Below are 20468 nucleotides of genomic sequence, written 5' to 3'. Positions count from 1 at the left end.
GGGTGACCAGCGCCACTGTCAATATCAAAATAACTTTAAAAGGCAGTCCCTTACGGGAAAAGCACTTACTGATTTCAGGTACAAAGCATTGATGGAACCAATTCCGAAAAAGCATTCTTATTTTCCATGCTTTCTTGTTGTGATACGAAGAAACTAGCAATTGGTGTTTATCTTTCCGTTCAAAGCTTGAGGGTTAGCAGCATTATAGATAAGGGCAATCTTGGTCATAAACCTGACTGTATTAGACAAAACAGTAGAGTTAGCCTATCTAATCATGCTTAAATTCTGGTGCTTGCTTCTCTTTCTTACTAATAAATATCCGGTGTGGCATTTTTTTTTTCCTGGAATAAGGCATTTTGTTCCCATTAAAAACTTGTTTAGGCAGATACCCTTTTTCCTCAGTGATTTTCTTTAATGGAATCTGGGAATGTCTCTGCTGCTTCTTGGTCTGCAGAAGCTGCTTCTCCTATTACCTTTACATTTTTTTAGCTAAACCTATTTCTAAAAGTATCAAACCATCCTTTGCTGGCATTAAATTCTCCAGCATTAGATCCTTCACCTTTCTTTTGCTTTAAGTTGTCATAAAATAGCTTCACAAATCTTGAATCATATTAGAGTCTAAAGGTCTGCCTTTCTCATAGCAATCCTCTACCCACATAAAAGCTACATTTTTAATACAATATTAAAAGGTATTTTACAAAAAGTACATTTTCCTTCACAAGTTTCCTTTTTTTTTTTAAAGAACTATACTTAGATTTAACTTTTACTAGCGTATATATAAACTCATGCAAATGAGGCCTTAGGAAGGAGGGGGTTGACTGTCTTTCAGTAGCGTATTCTCGACATTATATTACGGTGTTATCTATTTAACTAGTTTCATTTCCTGAAATAAAAGAGCAAGTAATGCATCTCTAAAGGATCCTGCTTAGATTTACATTTTAAATGTGCATGCAGAAACATATTATGATACGTACTTATGAACAGAGGTAAGAAATATCACTTAAGTTGGCATGGTGGCTCATGCTTGTAATCCCAGCATTTTGGGAGACTGAGGTGGCCAATTGCTTGAGCCCAGGAGTTCGTGACCAGCCTGGGCAACATGGCAAAAACAAATACAAAAAATTAGCTAGACATGGTGGCGTATGCCTATAGTCACAGTTACTGGGGAGGCTGAGATGGGAGAATCACCTGAGCCTGGGAGGTTGAGGTTGCAGTGAGCCGTTATTGTGCCACTGCAGTCCAGCCTGAGCAATGGAGTGAGACCTTGTCTTAAAAAATAAAAAATTCACTCAATAACATGTTGTCAACACTAGATTTCAAGGTTATCTATTTGTTAAACAGTTCAGTTCTTTGAAAGAATATAACTCAAATTCTATCACTAAAGAAGCATGTTTAGATTTAACTTTTATTTATTTTTATTGATGTATTATATTTATACATATTTAATCAGGGTATATGATGTTTTGTTACATGACTTGAATGTGTAATGATCAAGCAGGAGAATTTAGGATATCCATCACCTCGAGTATTTATTTCTCTGTGTTGGGAACATTTCAAGACTTGTCTCCTAGCTATTTTGAAATATACATATTTTTTCAACTGTAGTTACCCTAATCTACTAATAACATTAGAACTTATTCCTTCTAACTGTATGTTTGTACCCATTAACCAACCTCTCTTTGTCCCTCCCACACCCTGACACCCACACCTTTCCCAATCTCTGGTATCTCTATCATTCTACTCTCAATCTCCATGAGATCAACTTTTTTAGTTCCCATATGTGAGTGAGAACATGTTATATTTGTCCTTCTGTGCATGATCCTTATGCTGGATTTATATAAAATGGCAGGAAACTGCGGCTGCCAATCCCAATTTATAGTACACACCAAGAAGTTCCAGCAGTTAATGAATGTAATGACTTTTTTCTGCTTCTTGGAAGTACTGCCAGCATCATTAGTGGCATTTTATGTGGCTCCCCTGATGTTATTCAAGGTGTATGTTACTGCATTAAACATAGTGAAAAACATGCAGGTATTACAAGAGATCACTTTTTACCAAGATTTCCAATTTGCTGGAGAGACCGCAACAGCAATAGGAGGTGTCTATGAAATTATTACAGTAGTACAGTATGTGCTACAGTTAGTTTTATGCAGTCATGATTGAATACTGCATATTTGTTTACACTTCTCTATGTTTGTTTACATTTGTCTTGGTTGTAAATGTGCCACTTATGGCCTGTGTTTGCATACATTTTGATAAATTTTAACTTTTCATAATAGACTCATGTATATTTTACACTAGTACATTATAAAATTAACTAGTATCTACATATATTTTATGCATTCATGATATACTTAACTTTTTCTTATGTTTTTTGAGATTTCTCAAATTGTCACAAATCTTCAGAAAGTTTTCTAATATATTTATTAAAGAAAAATGCACATATAAGTGGACCTGTGCAGTTCAAACCTGTGTTGTCCAAGGGTCAACTGAGTATGCACACATGGTATATAATATATAAAATGTATATAGATAAATTTTGTTTCTTTTAAGAGGCCTTTAAAAAGAACCCATTCACAGTAATTAGGAATGTAAAATAACCAAGAATAGATTTAAAAATAAAGTTCTTTAGGTTTAGATGTAGAAAATTGTAAAATGTTATTGAAAACTGAAACCAGAATAATTGGAGTGACAGTATATTCTGAGTGGGAGTTCTCCATTGTTGACACATCACATGTTTAAATGGAATTTTCCTTCATTCACTCTTTCATCGTCATTTCACCTACATTTTGTCTCTAATTAGTCATCTAAGCAGCTCTTGCTAAAGACACAGATGACTTCTTTGTTGCTAAATTCATTGGATACTTTTGAATTTATCTCATAAGAACTCCTAATATTGGTATAAATGATTATTTTTTAAAAAACATTTTAACTCGGGCCGGGCGCAGTGGCTCAAGCCTGTAATCCCAGCACTTTGGGAGGGCGAGGCGGGTGGATCATGAGGTTAAGAGATCGAGACTATCCTGGTCAACATGGTGAAACCCCATCTCTACTAAAAATACAAAAAATTAGCTGGGCATGGTGGCGCGTGCCTGTAATCCCAGCTACTCGGGAGGCTGAGGCAGGAGAACTGCCTGAACCCAGGAGGCAGAGGTTGCGGTGAACCGAGATCGCGCCATTGCACTCCAACCTGGGTAACACGAGCGAAACTCCGTCTCAAAAAAAAAAAAAAAAAAAAAAAAAAAAAAAAAAAAATTTTAACTCTTTACTTTGTGATAACACATTGTCTTGTTTTTCTTCATACTTCTCTGAATGCTACTTTATGCCTCTGCCTACTTTTCCTCTACCCTTCCCCCTATATAAATGTTGTAATGTTTAGAGTTTCACACAGGATCATCTTCTTCTTCTGTTAATCTGCACTCTAAACCTTAGGTGATGTTACAGACTCCAGTGATTTTTTTAGTACTGTCTGCATGTTGACAGTTCTTAACCTCATCTTTATTTAGATGTCCAATTTTTCCTTGAACATAGTTTTGATATTTCACAAAAATCTCCATCTCTTCATTCCTCAAACTGAATACCCCTGGTCTTCTCCACAAATGAGTTTTTCTGACATTTCCCATTATCAGTAGATTCCTTTTCTGTCTACCCACATGTTCATGTCAGAAACTTAGTACTTCACTTTGTCCTTTCTGTCTGGTCTACCTCCTTCAACCAATTCATTCTGACACTTCATCTAATCAAGTCAATGATTAGATGAAGTGTCAGTTTTGTCTTGAACTATTGTGGTTGTTTCCTAAAAAATCTGTCTACTATCACTCTTGATCCACTTTCTCCTTGCTAGCAACTATCATGATCTTTTGCAAACGTAAATCGAATCATGTTATTTTCATATGCAACTTTTCAGTGGATTCCTATTTTACTTTAGCGTTAATATCCTTTACAGTGACTACCGGCCACGTGTGATATGACATTGGCTAACACTTTTAATTTCTAATAGTGTCCTCACTCTCTCATCCTGCCCTACATTACTGACATTTCACTTTCCTTAGCTTTTCAGTGTCTTTTCTGCTTCAGATCTTTTATTTTTATTTTATTTATTTGTTTTTTTTAAGACAGAGTTTCACTCTTGTTACCCAGGCTGGAGTGCTAGGGTGCGATCTCTGCTCACCGCAACTTCTGCCTCCTGGGTTCAGGCAATTCTTCTGCCTCAACCTCCTGAGTAGCTTGGATTACAGTCACGCGCCACCATGCCCAGCTAATTTTTTGTATTTTTAGTAGAGACGGGGTTTCACCATGTTGACCAGGATGGTCTCGATCTCTTGACCTCATGATCCACCTGCCTTGGCCTCCCATAGTGCTGGGATTACAGGCGTGAGCCACCGTGCCCAGCCAGGTCTCATCTTAAATATGTCACTTATTAGAAAAGTCCCTCACTGGCTCCCCACTCTAATTAGGCCTGTAAGTTATATGTTCAAAGTGCCTAATATTTGTTCTTCATAACACTTTTCTCAAATTGTAATTATATTTGCAAGTATATGATTATTTGACTAATGTCATTTCTACCCATCAGAATATTTGCTCCAAGAGGGTCACATTATAGATGCTAAATGAATATTTGTTTGAATAAATGAATGCATTGAGTTTGTGTGCTCAGCCAGTTTTAATGCTGTTTCATATGCTTACTTCTGATGTTTCAATGTCAATCAGCTACAGCCTATACTCCATTTTATATTTAGTTTTTTATATTAACTTTGCATTTTTAGCTTGAATAATCAACATTTTTATAAGATTTTTATTAAAAGAGTAATTTTATTCAGTAATTAGGAGATAATTTTTTCACAAAGTTTGAAAAATTTATTCTTAGAAAATTAAAATCTAGATGTATTAAAAAGTTCTTAGTTTCACTTTTTATATAATAGTTGAGATATGTATTGCTACTTAACTTTTCTGTTTATTTGATTTCCTATTAGCTGATGTTCTTAAGTTATGTTATCTTAAGATATATATATTTTAATATATATATTAAATATATAATATTAAATTATAAAGATATATAATAAATTATAAGTAATATATATTAAATATACATTATTTAATACATATGTATGTACATTATATGATATATATTTCATTGGACTGGGCCCATAAAACATACACATATAGTTATTTTTTACTTAATGAGTTAATAAATAACTGAACAGATTATATGTATTAGCTATTCCCTTCAAAGGTATTGCTTTTACTCCACTCTTTTTAAGTAAAGGAAGAGTGTGCTGCATATCATTTCCTCTATGTGAAAGGGTAGAGAGATGATATAGCCTATGATTAGAGGGACTGATAAAAGAAAAAAGTTCCCTTCTCCTTTTTACTGTTTTTGCATTTTTATTACAAATATTATTGTTATGCTATTTTAAAGTTCATGACCTCCTAGGAGGTATGGCAGATAATTGGTTGAAGACTCTTTGATGATATACCTGCCTTGAGTTGTAACTTGCCGAACTGTCTTCTGTATTTAGAAAATTTTTATAGTAGGGATTTTAAGAATGTATCCTTTGAAGTGATTGAATGTATTTTTTAAATTTAAGCATGGTTTATAGCAAAATTATTATTTTTTTTAGCTATCTGAAGATGAAGATCAAATATCACAGCAAATTGAAAATTCAAATAGGATGCCCATCAAAACCAAAGAAACAGAAAATGTAGAAAGGATGGAAACAGAAAATGTAGAAAGGATGGAAAAACTTTCAGGTGATAGGATTGTTAAGAACAATGACAAAATTCATAAACAGAATGAAAATTTCCACCAGTTCTCAGTGAAATGTAATACAGATCAGTTTACACAGTCACAGTGCAATTCAGCACACATCTTGCAAAACAAAACCAATACTAACTGCATTCTGCAGGTTGCAAGACGTGATGTCGGGGTACAAACAGAGAGTGAATCTGTAGTGCGGGAAAAATTAGATGCTGCCATACAGTGTAATCTAATTTCAAAATGTACATGTAGAAGTGATGTTTCCCTTTGTAACCTTGAAAGGTGCAGTGAAAGTATTAAGGCAGATACCACTGGAGGGCAGGAAATCCTTAAGAACAAGCAGTATTCTAAAATCTCTACTTAGGACGTAGAACTTCACTTGCCCTTAAAAAACAATAGTAAATGTTGAAAATTTCCTTAACATGGTAAGAAATGAGAAAATATAGCTGAGCACAAGCTGACAGTGTTCAGAGAGTATATTCATGGTTCATGTATAAACATTTTAATATTATTAATGTATGTATTTAACTTTATATAGATATTTCATTAATAGCTTTGGTATATGGCAGAGTTTTTAGAAAATAATAGTAAATTTACTAGCATTCTTATGTATATTCAGTCTATTGTAATGATATGCTGTTATGGGTTAAAAATGTGCTTAATTGCTTTCTTCCTTGTTGCATTTATTTAAATATTCTTTGTAGTTGCATCTTCTGGCAAAAATGTTCTCTATCAAGATTTTAAGATAGAAAATAATACCTAATATATTTTATGTTCCCGTTATATAATTTTGTTAGCCATTTCTCTTTAATATTTTATTTGCATTTAATTCTAGCATTAATGTATAGATAATATACATATCTTCTCTTGCATGATGTAGTTGTTTTTGTTGGTGCTGGTATTGATTCAAAGGAAATGTCCTATAGGATTAAAAGATGTTTTAATGCTTTTATAAAAGAATTGTTTGAAATTGAAAAATAATGATTTATGTTACTAATTTTAATGATGCTAAGATTCTTTTCATAAATATAATAAGATTTCTTATCTAAAATATAGGCTTTGTTTCTAACACAACACTGATTTTGTATCAAGATTTAAATGTTTGTATTCTTTCAAGGTACACAGAAGAGGGCATTCCAATATCTAACTGAACCCCAAATCAAATTGTTAGAGGTTTCTGTGCATTTAAAGAAAACAATGGTTTCGTGTTACATTTTTATATACAGATATATCACTCAAGAGTGTGTTTTGCAGAGGTGATTTGAGGCCTAGCAATTTAGAAACACCAATTGCTAAAGTAGCAATCTTCAGATTTTTAGCTAGATTTAGGAAATTTTTTTTGCTGCCTGACAGAGTACAATAAGCTCCTAAGTATTTTCTTCCAGCTTAATTATCAATGCATGAAAGGGGAATATAATTATCTGATATACATATGCTGATAGTTTTTCAAAAGGCCAGATTTTTATCCTGATACTACATGAAAGGTACTCCATTGTGGATTGATTATCCTGAGCATTATTTTGAAAAATACTGCGTTCTATAGCAGTGAAGACTGATGTATAAAAAAAGAAGATCTATATGGATGACATTAGAATAAACTTGAGCTGTGAATCTTGGGTTGATTTCAAGTATCAAATCAACTGATTTTTTCCAAATATCTATCAAAGCCTAGCAATACTGAAAGTACATTAATTACAAAAGTTCACACCTAGTTCTGTTTATATCAATATCATAATTCTTCATCAGTAAGATGAAGAATTTCAGGGCTTTAAAAGATGCAGCGACCACTCACGGGGAGAGCAGAGGAAGGTGCAGTGCAGTAAAGCATTTAATCTTGCCCCAAAAGAGGTCTTGCCATTGCCCTTGGCTTCTGGGAGGTAACCTCGAAGCCCTTAGAATGTCATGGCTAATGAGTGTCTTTATTTGCCTGGGAAGCCTGGGCCAATTTAGATAGCAACAATATGATTTAGGATGGAGACACTGAGTAAAGCAGTACCAGCTTGCCTTCGTAAGGGGTCAGAAACTGAGATTGGATAATCAGCCACACCACTGTGATTGAGCCCCAGTAAAGACTTCGAATATCAAGGCTCAGGTGAACTTCCCTGGTTGGCAATACTTCATATGAATTATGACAGTCATTGCCAGCAAAGTAATACTGTCCATGACTCCATGAGAGAGGATGACTGAAAAGTTCCCATTTGCTACTTTCCTAGACTCTGTCCTATGTGTTCCTTCTCTTGGTTGATTTTAACTGGTTTCCTTTTCCTATAATAAACTGTAACTGTGAATATAATATACTTGAGTGTGTTCTCTGAGTCCTTCTAATGAATTACCAAATCTGAGGGTGGTCTTGGAACCCACAGACTTGCTGTTGGTATCAGAAGTAAAGGCAGTTGCTCAAGCCTGTAATCCCAGCACTTTGGGAGGCCAAGGCGGGTGGATCACGAGGTCAAGAGATCAAGGCCATCCTGGTCAACATGGTGAAACCCCGTCTCTACTAAAAATACAAGAAATTAGCTGGGCACGGTGGTGCGTGCCTGTAGTCCCAGCTACTCAGGAGGCTGAGGCAGGAGAATTGCCTGAACCCAGGAGGCGGAGGTTGCAGTGAGCCGAGATCACGCCATTGCACTCCAGCCTGGGTAACTAGAGCGAAACTCCATCTCAAAAAAAAAAAAAAAAAAGAAGTAAAGGCAGTTGTATGGACGTATTCCTAACTTCACAATTGCTAATTCCTTAGATGCTTTAAGGAGATAAATATATTCCGGGTGGAAAGTGAGTATAGATTTGCACAATAAGCCATCTTATATAATTATAACATACTTCTGAAAATGCATTACTGGTTTGGACTTTGTCTTGGTGAAATCATTTGATGAAAATATAAATAAGCAATTGAAGTAGACATTGTTTTTCATTCCATGTTTGTTATATGTTTATAAAACAGAGTAAATTCTAGCTAAGTTATATCCAGATGAAACAAAATGAAAACTTAATGATTCTGCACACATTTCTAATGTAAACTGCCAATCAGAATGACTTCAGATAAGATAGTTTATATTCAGTAAAGGCTGATGCTATACAGTATTGTGATGGAGTTGGTGTTTAACCATATTTGTAAAATAGTACATTGTTTTGGTCCACACCAACTCTAGAAAGTTTCCATCTGTAATAAGATGAGAGCGTATCTTTGGGGGTAGTTTCATGTAATTTACTTTTAAAGCATGTATAACAATTGTAATTTATTTATAATTTCTTGGTAAATGTTTATTTTCCTCTGTGACAATGTAGCAGTTAGCAAATGCTGTCTGTGCCCTGCTCACATTTCCTGGGCACCCCCCATTTTCATACATGCCGGTCCGACTTGCAGCTGCCAGTGCATGACTCATTTCCTAAAGGATTTCTTTTGGCTGCAGATACCTCTTCTGCCTTGGAGGAGGCAGATGGAAGTACCAAACTGTTAATGCTGTTTGAGCGCAGTTGTTTTAAACAATAACTGAATAGGAATTGGTGAATAAATACTTCTCCCTTGCCTCTTGGGCAGGATAAGTCCTTGAAAGTGTGTTCTACAACTCTGCTTTCTCAAAAGTATCCACTAACCAGTAACAGTAGCATCAGTACTGGTTAGGAACTGGTTAGAAATTAAAATTTGTGGAACCCACCCCCAAATTACTGAATCAGAGTCTCAGGCAGTATGTCCTGGAATCTGTAGAATGATGTCTGTGCTCTCTCATGTTGGAAAACCCTATTCCTGCTGAGTTCCTCAGAAGAAGTAACCTTAAGTTGCTCACAATGGTAACTTGCTTAATAACACACACTTTATTGCTTTCCTTCTTTTCCTGTCTGTCTCCTTTCCCACTTCCATGTGTTTCTTGATTTCATACCCCAAACAACTATAGGTATATGATTCCTTGCCTCATAGTTTGCCTAAGACAGGTAGAGATTGTGGCAAGTAGATGAATGAATTGGCTTCATAGGTATATCTAAAAGGTTAACCTTGGTAATTTTTGTAGTTTTTACCATTCTCTAGTTTCAGATTTCCATTTCTGCCATCTGAAAATTTAGTATGTGAGTGAAGTGGCATGTTAGGTACAAGTAAAGAGAGAATTTGTGAAGTGAAATATATATAGAAGGATAAATTATCAAGAATGCTGGAAGAGAAAATAAATAGAAAATATGAAAGAGTGGTTAAACAGTAAGAACAGAATGAGAAGCTTTATGTGTTTAATTGAAGTACCACAGTATAGGAGAGAGAGAATAGAGGCATAATTTGCAGAGATAATAGCTGAGAATTTTTCCAGAATTGATCTTTTATATAATCTACAGATTCAGGAAGACCAACAAATTCCAAGTGGGATTTAAAAAACTGAAATATATATTCTAGTCCCAACATAATAAAGTGACAGAGCCTCAAAGTCAAATGAAAAACAGAAAGCCACTGAAGAGAAAGACTACTTTCTTAGAAAAGACAGCAACAGGGTCAGATGACTCACTAATAATGATGGAAGCCAAACGGCAGTGTAATAATACCTTCCAAACGCTGATAGAAAATAATTGTCATTCCAAAATTGTGTTTCCAGCCCTAGTTTTGAAATTACAAAAGTAGCCACTACTAGCATGAAGGATCTACTTCTGTAGGATTTGGTGACTTATATTTAGGGTCTTTATCTTATATACAGATAAGCACTTTCTCTTTCACTGTAGGAAAGGTTTTTCCTGATTGTGTCTCTGTTTGCTCTTCACCCCATATGTTCAACCATTTTCTTATTTCTTATATGTCTTTAGGCCTTTATAGAGACTTCATAGCACTTGAAATGGCTTTAGCCACAGGCATTTGTTTTATTTTTGCAGTGCTGTCTGTTGGTCTACACTGTGTATCCCTTTATGCCTGTTGCTCAGGAGATACCATGTGTTTTCTCATTTCTTTCAAAAGGCTTTATTTCAAGCTTCTCTTTAATACTTAATTCTTCTCATGCACTGCTTGAGATTTTAAAATCAGGACACATAGGCATATTTAGGAAGTTGAGTGACTGTATATTTTATATGTGTATAATATATATCATAAGTTATATATAATATAATTGATATCTATAAATGTCTACAATGTGGAAGAATGGCAAGACAGAAACTTATGAGATAATACACACAGTGAATTGAGGTAGCTGGTAGGTGTCTTTGAGGGGTGTGTGCCTATTCATTTTGTGTATTATGTGGTTGAGTTCTGATGGGCACAGGTTTGTGTGTTCACCTGGTATTTCTTATGGGCACAACTGCACATCAGCCAGTGTGATACTTGCATTATGCTCAAATTGTTTCCAAATTTATCAGTCATGTGGAAACAAATTTGCCTTTTCAAAACAACTTGGACCAGCAAAACTATTTTCCCAGTCTGTATTATCTTTTAATTTTCTTTTTCTTTTTTGATTTCCTTTTTTAAAAATTATTTACTATACCTTAAGTTCTGGGATACAGGTGCAGAATGAGCAGGTTTGTTACATAGGTATACATGTGCCAGGTGGTTTGCTGTACCCACCAACCCAAAATCTACATTAGGTATTTCTCCTAATGCTCTCCTTTCCTTATTCCCTCAGTCCCTGACAGGCCCTGATGTGTGATGTTCCCCTCCCCTGTGTCCATGTGTTCTCGTTGTTCAACTCCCACTTATGAGTGAGAATATGGAGTGTTTGGTTCTCAGTTCCTGTGTCAGTTTGCTGAGAATGATGGTTTCCAGCTTCATCCATATCCCTGCAAAGGACATGAACTCATCCTTTTTTATGGTTGCATAGTATTTCATGGTATATATGTGTCACATTTTCTTTATCCAGTTTATCATTGATGGACATTTAGGTTGGTTACAAATATTTGCTATTGTGAATAGTGCTGCAATAAATATACATGTGTGTATGTCTTTATAGTAGAATGATTTACAATCCTTTGGGTATATTCCCAGAAAGGAGATTGCTGGGTCAAATGGTATTTCAGGTTCTCGATCCTTCAGGGATTGCTACAATGTCTTCCACAATAGTTGAACTAATTTACACTCCCACCAACAGTGTAAAAGCATTTCAGTTTTTTCACATCCTCTCCAGCATCCATTGTTTCCTGATTTAATGATCTCTATTCTAACTGGCATAACATGGTATCTCATTGTGGTTTTGATTTGCATTTCTCTAATGATCAGTGATGATGAGCTTTTTTTCAAAGGTTTGTTGGCTGCATAAATGTCTTCTTTTGAGACGTGTCTGTTCATATCCTTCACCAACTTTTTGATAGGGTTGTTGGTTTTTTTCTTGTAAATTTGTTTAAGTTCTTTGTAGATTCTGGATATTATCCCTTTGACAGTTGTATAGATTGCAAAAATTTTCTCCCATTCTGTAGGTTGCTTGTTTACTCAGATGATAATTTATTTTGCTTTTCAGAAGCCCTTTAGTTTAATTAGATCCCATTTGTCTATTTTGGCTTTTGTTGCCATTGCTTTTGGTGTTTTAGTCATGAAGTCCTTGTACATGCCTATGTCCTGAATGTTATTGCCTCAATTTTCTTCTAGGATTTTTGCAGTTTTACATCTTATATTTAAGTATTTAGTCCATTTTGAGTTAATTTTTGTATGAAGTGTAAGGAAGGGATCCAGTTTTATTTTTCTGCAGATGGATAGCTAGTTTTCCCAATACCATTTATTAAATAGGGAATTCTTTCCCCATTGCTTGTTTTTGTCAGGTTTATCAAAGATAAGATGGTTTTAGATGTGTGGCATTATTTCTGAGGCTTCTGTTCTGTTCCATTGGTCTATATATCTGTTTTGGTACCAGTACCATGCTGTTTTGGTTACTGTAGCCCTGTAGTATAGTTTGAAGTCAGGTAGCATGATGCCTCCAACTTTGTTATCTTTGCTAGGGTTGTCTTGCCTATACAGTCTCTTTTTTGGTTCCATATGAAATTTAAAGTAGATTTTTCAAATTTTGTGAAGAAAGTCAGTGGTAGCTTGATGGGGATAGCATTGAACTGTAAACTACTTTGGGCAGTATGGCCATTTTCACAATAATGATTCTTCCTATCCACGAGCATGGAATGTTTTTTCATTGGCTTGTGTCCTCTCTTATTTTCTTGCACAGTGGTTTATAGTTCTCCTTGAAGAGGTTCTTCACATCCCTTGTAAGTTGTATTCCTAGGTATTTTATTCTCTTTGTAGCAGTTGTGAATGGGAATTCACTTATCATTTGGCTCTCTATCATTGGTTGTATAGGAATGTTTGTGATTTTTGCACATTGATTTTGTATTCTGAGACTTTGCTGAAGTTGCTTATCAGCTTAAGGAGATTTTAGGCTGAGAAGATGGGGTTTTCTAAATATACAATCTTGTCATCTGCAGACAGAATCAGTTTGACTTCCTCTTGTCCTAATTGAATACCCTTTATTTCTTTCTCTTGCCTGATTGCTCTGGCCAGAACTTCTAATACTATGTTAGCTATGAGTGGTGAGGGAGGGCATCCTTGTCTTACGTTGGTTTTCAAGGAGAATGCTTCCAGTTTTTGCCCATTCAGTATGATATTCGCTGTGGGTTTGTCATAAATAGCTCTTATTATTTTAGATACGTTTCATAAATACCTAGTTTATTGAGAGTTTTTAGCATGAAGAGCTGTTGAGTATTATCAAGGGCCTTTTCTGCATTCATTGAGATAATCTTGTGGTTTTTGTCATTTGTTCTGTTTATGTGAAGGATTGTATTTATTGATTTGCATATGTTGTACCAGCCTTGCATCCTGGGGATGAAGCCGATTTGATGGTGATGAATAAGCTTTTTGATGTGTTGCTGCATTTGGTTTACCATTATTTTATTGAGGATTTTCACATCGATGTTTATCAGGGATATTGGCCTAAAATTATTATTTTTAGTTATATCTCTGCCAGGTTTTGGTATCAGGATGATGCTGGCCTCATAAAATGAGTCACAGAGGAGTTCCACCTTTTCTGTTGTTTGGAATAGTTATTATGAAGAAATGGGACCAGCTCCTCTTTGTACCTCTGGTAGAATTTGGCTGTGAATCTACCTGCTCCTGGGAGTTTTTTGGTTGGTATGCTATTAATTGCTGCCTCAATTTCAGAAGTAATTATTGCTCTAGTCAGGGATTCGACTTCTTCCTGGTTTAGTCTTGGGAGGGAGTATGTGTTCATTTATCCATTTCTTCTAGCATTTCTAATTTATTTGGGTAGAGGTATTTATACTATTCTCTGATTGTATTACTGTGGGATCAGTGGTGATACCCTCATATCATTTCTTATTCCATCTATTCGATCTTCGTTCTTTTCTTCTTTATTAGTCTGACTACTGGTCTATCTATTTTGATAATCTTTTCAAAAAACCACCTCTTAGATTAATTGATTTATTTTTTATTGCATTTTAGGTTTTGGGATACATGTGCAGAACATGCAAGACATTTGCATAGGTACACACATGGCAGTGTGTTTTGCTTCCTTTCTCCCCTTCACCCACATTTGGCATTTCTCCCCAGGCTATCCCTTCCCACCTCCCCCTCCCACTGGCCCTCCCCTTTTTCCCCCAATAGACCCCAGTGTTTAGTACTCCCCTCCCTGTGTTCATGTGTTCTCATTTTTCATCACCCGCCTATGAGTGAGAATATGCAGTGTTTCATTTTCTGTTCTTGTGTCAGTTTGCTGAGAATGATGTTCTCCAGATTCATCCATGTCCCTACAAACGACACAAACTCATCATTTCTGATTGCTGCATAGTATTCCATGGTGTATATGTGCCACATTTTCCCAATCCAGTCTATCATCTATGGGCATTTGGGTTGATTCCAGGTCTTTGCTATTGTAAACAGTGCTGCAATGAACATTCGTGTGCATGTGTCCTTATAGTAGAACGATTTATAGTCCTTTGGATATATACCCAGTAATGGGATTGCTGGGTCAAATGAAATTTCTATTTCTAAGGCCTTGAGGAATCACCGCACTGTCATCCACAATGGTTGAACTAATTTACACTCCCACCAACAGTGTAAAAGTGTTCCTTTTTCTCCACATCCTCTCCAGCATCTGTTGTCTCCAGATTTTTTAATGATCGCCATTCTAACTGGCGTGAGATGGTATCTCAATGTGGTTTTGATTTGCATCTCTCTGATGACCAGTGATGATGAGCATTTTTTCATATGACTGTTGGCCTCATGTAGGTCTTCTTTTGTAAAGCATCTGTTCATATCCTTTGCCCAATTTTGAATGGGCTTGTTTTTTTCCTGTAAATCTGTTTGAGTTCTTTGTAAATTCTGGATATCAGCCCTTTGTCAGATGGGTAAACTGCAAACATTTTTTCCCATTCTGTTGGTTGCTGATTCACTCTAGTGACTGTTTCTTTTGCCATGCAGAAGTTGTGGAGTTTGATTAGGTTTCATTTGTCTATTTTGGCTTTTGTTGCCAATGCTTTTGGTGTTTTGTTCATGAAGTCCTTGCCTTCTCCTATGTCCTGGATGGTTTTGCCTTGATTTCCTTCTAGGGTTTTGATGGTGCCAGGGCTTATGTTTAACTCTTAATCCATCTGGAGTTAATTTTAGTGTAAGGTGTCAGGAAGGGGTCCAGTTTCTGCTTTCTGCACATGGCTAGCCAGTTTTCCCAACACCATTTATTAAACAGGGAATCCTTTCCCCATTGCTTGTTTTTGTCAGGTTTATCAAAGATTGTATGGTTGTAGATATGTTGCCTTGCCTCCGATGCCTCTGTTTTGTTCCATTGGTCTATATCTCTGTTTTGGTACCAGTACCATGCTGTTTTGATTACTGTAGCCTTGTAGTATAGTTTGAAATCCGGTAGTGTGATGCCCCCCGCTGTGTTCTTTTTGCTTAGAATTGACTTGGCTCTGCGGGCTCTCTTTTGGTTCCATATGAAGTTCATGGTGGTTTTTTCCAGTTCTGTGAAGAAAGTCAATGATAGCTTGATGGGGATAGCGTTGATTCTGTAAATTACTTTGGGCAGTATATCCATTTTCATGTTTTAATTCTTCCTAACCATGAACATGGAATGTTTCTCCATCTGTTTGTGTCCTCTCTGATTTTGTTGAGCAGTGGTTTGTAGTTCTCCTTAAAGAGGTCCCTTACGTTCCTTGTGAGTTGTATTCCAAGGTATTTTATTCTTTTTGTAGCAATTGTGAATGGCAGTTCATTCTTGATTTGGCTTTCTTTAAGTCTGTTATTGGTGTAGAGGAATGCTTGTGATTTTTGCACATTGATTTCATATCCTGAGACTTTGCTGAAGTTGCTTATCAGTTTCAGGAGTTTTTGGGCTTAGGCGATGGGGTCTTCTAGGTATACTATTATGTCATCTGCAAATAGAGACAATTTGGCTTCCACCTTTCCTATTTGAATACCCTTTATTTCTTTTTCTTGCCTGATTGCTCTGGCTAGAACTTCCAGTACTATATTGAATAGGAGTAGTGAAAGAGGGCATCCTTGTCTAGTGCCGGATTTCAAAGGGAATGCTTCCAGTTTTTGCTCATTCAGTATGATATTGGCTGTTGGTTTGTCATAAATAGCTTTTATTACTTTGAGATACGTTCCATCGATACCGAGTTTATTGAGGGTTTTTAGCATAACGGGCTGTTGAATTTTGTCAAATGCCTTCTCTGCGTCAATTGAGAAAATCATGTGGTTTTTGTTTTTGGTTCTGTTTATGTGGTGAATTACGTTGATAGACTTGCGTATGTTGAACCAGCCTTGCATCCCCGGGATGAATCCTACTTGATCATGGTGAATAAGTTTTTTGATTTGCTGTTGCAATTGCCTTGCCAATATTTTATTGAAGATTTTTGCATCTATGTTCATCATGGATATTGGCCTGACGTTTTCTTTTCTTGTTGGGTCTCTGCCGGGATTTGGTATCAGGATGATATTGGTCTCATAAAATGATTTGGGAAGAATTCCCTCTTTTTGGATTATTTTGAATAGTTTCAGAAGGAATGGTACCAGCTCCTCTTTGTGTGTCTGGTAGAATTCGGCTGTGAACCCGTCTGGACCTGGGCTTTTTTTGTGTGGTAGGCTCTTAATTGCTGCCTCGACTTCTGACCTTGTTATTGGTCTATTCATAGTTTCAGCTTCCTCCTGGTTTAGGCTTGGGAGGACACAGGAGTCCAGGAATGTATTCATTTCTTTCAGGTTTACTAGTTTATGTGCATAGAGTTTTTTGTAATATTCTCTGATGATGGTTTGAATTTCTGTGGAATCTGTGGTGATTTCCCCTTTATCATTTTTTATTGCATCTATTTGGTTGTTCTCTCTTTTCTTTTTAGTCAATCTGGCTAGTGGTCTGTCTATTTTGTTGATCTTTTCAAAAAACCAGCTCTTGGTTTTATTGATTTTTTTGAAGGGTTTTTCGTGTCTCAATCTCCTTCAGTTCAGCTCTGATCTTAGTTATTTCTTGTCTTCTGCTGGGTTTTGAGTTTTTTTGATCTTGCTCCTCTAGCTCTTTCAATTTTGACAATAGGGTGTCAACTTTGGATCTCTCCATTCTCCTCATATGGGCACTTATTGCTATATACTTTCCTCTAGAGACTGCTTTAAATGTGTCCCCGAGATTCTGGCATGTTGTGGCTTCGTTCTCATTGGTTTCGAAGAACTTCTTAATTTCTGCGTTCATTTCATTGTTTATCTAGTCAACATTCATGAGCCAGTTGTTCAGTTTCCATGAAGCTGTGCGTTTCTGGGTTGGTTTCTGAATTCTGAGTTCTAACTTGATAGCCCTGTGGTCTGAGAGGCTGTTTGTTATGATTTCAGTTGTTTTGAATTTGCTGAGCAGTGCTTTACTTCCAATTATGTGCTCAATTTTAGAGTAGGTGTGATGTGATGCTGAGAAGAATGTATATTCTGTGGATTTGGGGTGGAGAGTTCTGTAAATGTCTATCAGGTTTGCTTGCTCCAGGTCTGAGTTCATGCACTGGATATCCTTGTTGATTTTCTGTCTGGTTGATCTGTCTAATATTGACAATGGAGTGTTAAAGTCTCCCACTATTATTGTGTGGGAGTCTAAGTCTCTTTGTAGGTCATTAAGAACTTGCATTATGTATCTGGGTGCTCCTGTATTGGGTCCATATATGTTTAGGATTGTTAGCTCTTCTTGTTGTATCGATCCTTTTACCATTATGTAATGGCCTTCTTTGTCTCTTTTGATCTTTGTTGCTTTAAAGTCTATTTTATCAGAGATGAGAATTGCAACTCCTACTTTTTTTTGCTCTCTATTTGCTTGGTATATCTTCCTCCATCCCTTTATTTTGAGCCTTTGTGTATCCTTGCATGTGAGATTGGTTTCCTGGATACAGCACACTGATCGGTTTTGGATTTTTATCCAATTTGCCAGGCTGTGTCTTTTGATTGGTGCATTTAGTCCATTTACATTTAGGGTTAATATTGTTATGTGTGAATTTGATACTGCCATTTTGATGCTAGCTGGCTGTTTTGCCCGTTAGTTGTTGTAGATTATTCATTATGTTGATGCTCTTTAGCATTTAGTGTGATTTTGGAATGGCTGGTACTGGTTGTTTTTTTCTATGTGTAGTGCCTCTTTCAGAAGCTCTTGTAAAGCAGGCCTGGTGGTGACAAAATCTCTGAGTACCTGCTTGTTCACAAAGGATCTTATTATTCCTTCACTTATGAAGCTCAGTTTGGCTGGATATAAAATTCTGGGTTGAAAGTTCTTTTTTTTAAGGATGTTGAATATTGGCCCCCACTCTCTTCTGGCTTGTAGTGTTTCTGCCAAGAGATCTGCTGTGAGTCTGATGGACTTCCCTTTGTGGGTGACCCGACCTTTCTCTCTGGCTGCCATTAGTATTTTCTCCTTTATTTCAACCTTGTTGAATCTGACGATTATGTGCCTTGGGGTTTCTCTTCTTGTGGAATATCTTTGTGGTGTTCTCTGTATTTCCTGCAATTGAGTGTTGGCCTGTCTTGCTAGGTGGGGGAAATTTTCCTGGATAATATCCTGAAGAGTATTTTCCAGCTTGGATTCATTCTCTTCGTCACATTCTGGTACACCTATCAAACGTAGGTTAGGTCTCTTCACATAGTCCCACATTTCTTGGAGACTTTGTTCATTCCTTTTTGCGCTTTTTTCTCTGATCTTGGTTTCTCGTTTTATTTCATTGAGTTGATCTTCGACTTCTGATATTCTTTCTTCTGCTTGGTCAATTTGGCTGTTGAAACTTGTGCATGCTTCACGAAGTTCTCGTATTGTGTTTTTCAGCTCCTTTAATTCATTCATATTCCTCTCTATGCTATCCATTCTTGTTATCATTTCCTCGAATCTTTTTTCATATCTCTTTTCAAAGTTCTTAGTTTCTTTGCATTGATTTAAAACTTGTTCTTTTAGCTCACAAAAGTTTCTCATTATCCACCTTCTGAAGTCTAATTCCGTCATTTTGTCACAGTCATTCTCTGTCCGGCTTTGTTCCCTTGCTGGTGATGAGTTTTGGTTATTTGAAGGAGGCGAGGTGTTCTGGTTTCGGGTGTTTTCCTCCTTTTTGTGCTGGTTTCTTCCCATCTCTGTGGATTTATCCACCTGTCGTCTATGTAGATGCTGACTTTTCGATTGGGTCTCTGAATGGACACCCAGATTGTTGATGATGAACTATTTCTGTTACTTGGTTTTCCTTCTACCAGTCTAGCCCCTTTGCTGTACGACTGCTGTGGTCCACTCCAGGCCCTGCTTGTCTGGGGTGCACCTATAGCAGCTGAAGAACAGTGAGGGATGCTACCAGTTTCTTTTTCTGCTATCTTTGTCCCAGAATTATGCCTGCCAAATTTCAGTCTTTTGGATATAGAGGGGTCAGGGTGCTGCTTGAGGAGACAGTCAGTACTTTATAGGAGCTCAAGTGCTGAGCTGTGAGCTCTGTTGTTCATTCAGGGCTGTTAGGCTGCTATGTTTAATTCTGCTGCAACAGAACTCATTAAAAAATCCCTTTTTTTCTCAGATGCTTTGTCTGGGGGTGTTGGGGCTTTATTTGAGTTTCTGTTGTGCTGTCCAGCCCAGGTAGGAGGCAGTGTAGTCACTATTTGCCTGCCGAGGCTCCGCCCTGCTGGTGTGAGGTTCGCCCTGTTGCTGCAGGCTCTGCCCTTCTGCTGCGGTCTCCGCCCTGCTGCCACGGGCTACACCCTGCTTCAGAGTCTCTTTGTTGTAGCAGGTTGCCTGGGCAATGGCAGGCTGCGTCAGCAATGGGCGTGTACCTCAGTAGGGGTAGATTGCCTCGGTAATGGCTGACGCCCCTCCCACACGGAGCTGCGCCCTCAGGGAACCTCTACACCAGGAGCATTTGGAATTGCTGTTTTGTTTGTCCCACTGCACTACCCCAAATGCTGTGTCCCTGGAATCTCCTGGGCTGACTCACTGTCCAAGTCCCGTTCAGTCTCAAGTTCAGCCCTCTCAAGTCTCAGGTTGCTGGTTCAACAGGGCCCCCAGACCAGTGCGCTTTGTGTGGAGTGCTGTGTAGCGCCGCTGTGCTACAGCTCGGGCCACCGCTGCACTGGCTGCCAGCTGCACCAGCCAAAACCTCTGCCTGGCATCCTGCATCTCTTTTATACCTGGGAATTTCCCCGTTCCGTGGGCAACAAAGATCCGTCTGGAAATGCAGCCCTGACTCACCCTCTCCACGCATCAACCGAGAGCTTCAATCCTGGGTTGTTCTCACAGCGCCATCTTGAGTCCTCCCTGATTTTTTTTTTTGA

At 37.2% G+C, this 20468-nt stretch overlaps 1 protein-coding gene across 5 annotated transcripts in view; it reads left to right on the top strand.

Moving 5' to 3' along the window:
• Positions 1-20468, top strand: part of REDIC1 (regulator of DNA class I crossover intermediates 1) — a 119490-nt gene that overhangs the window by 89267 nt on the left and 9755 nt on the right. For 4 of the 5 annotated variants that reach the window (XM_009003637.5, XM_078338913.1, XM_078338914.1 and 1 more), the window contains one exon: positions 5622-7458. The exons of the other annotated variant lie outside the window; for it this stretch is intronic. In XM_009003637.5, the coding sequence (XP_009001885.1) occupies positions 5622-6122 (501 nt within the window). In that variant the 3' untranslated portion in view covers positions 6123-7458. Of the gene's footprint in view, positions 1-5621; positions 7459-20468 lie in introns of those variants that run through there. 5 annotated transcript variants of the gene reach the window in all.

This window comes from Callithrix jacchus, chromosome 9 (genome assembly GCF_049354715.1).
Source record: "Callithrix jacchus isolate 240 chromosome 9, calJac240_pri, whole genome shotgun sequence".
NCBI lineage: Eukaryota > Metazoa > Chordata > Mammalia > Primates > Cebidae > Callithrix > Callithrix jacchus.
Note: the sequence above shows the minus strand (reverse complement) of the source record. Positions and strands in the feature narration are given on the sequence as shown.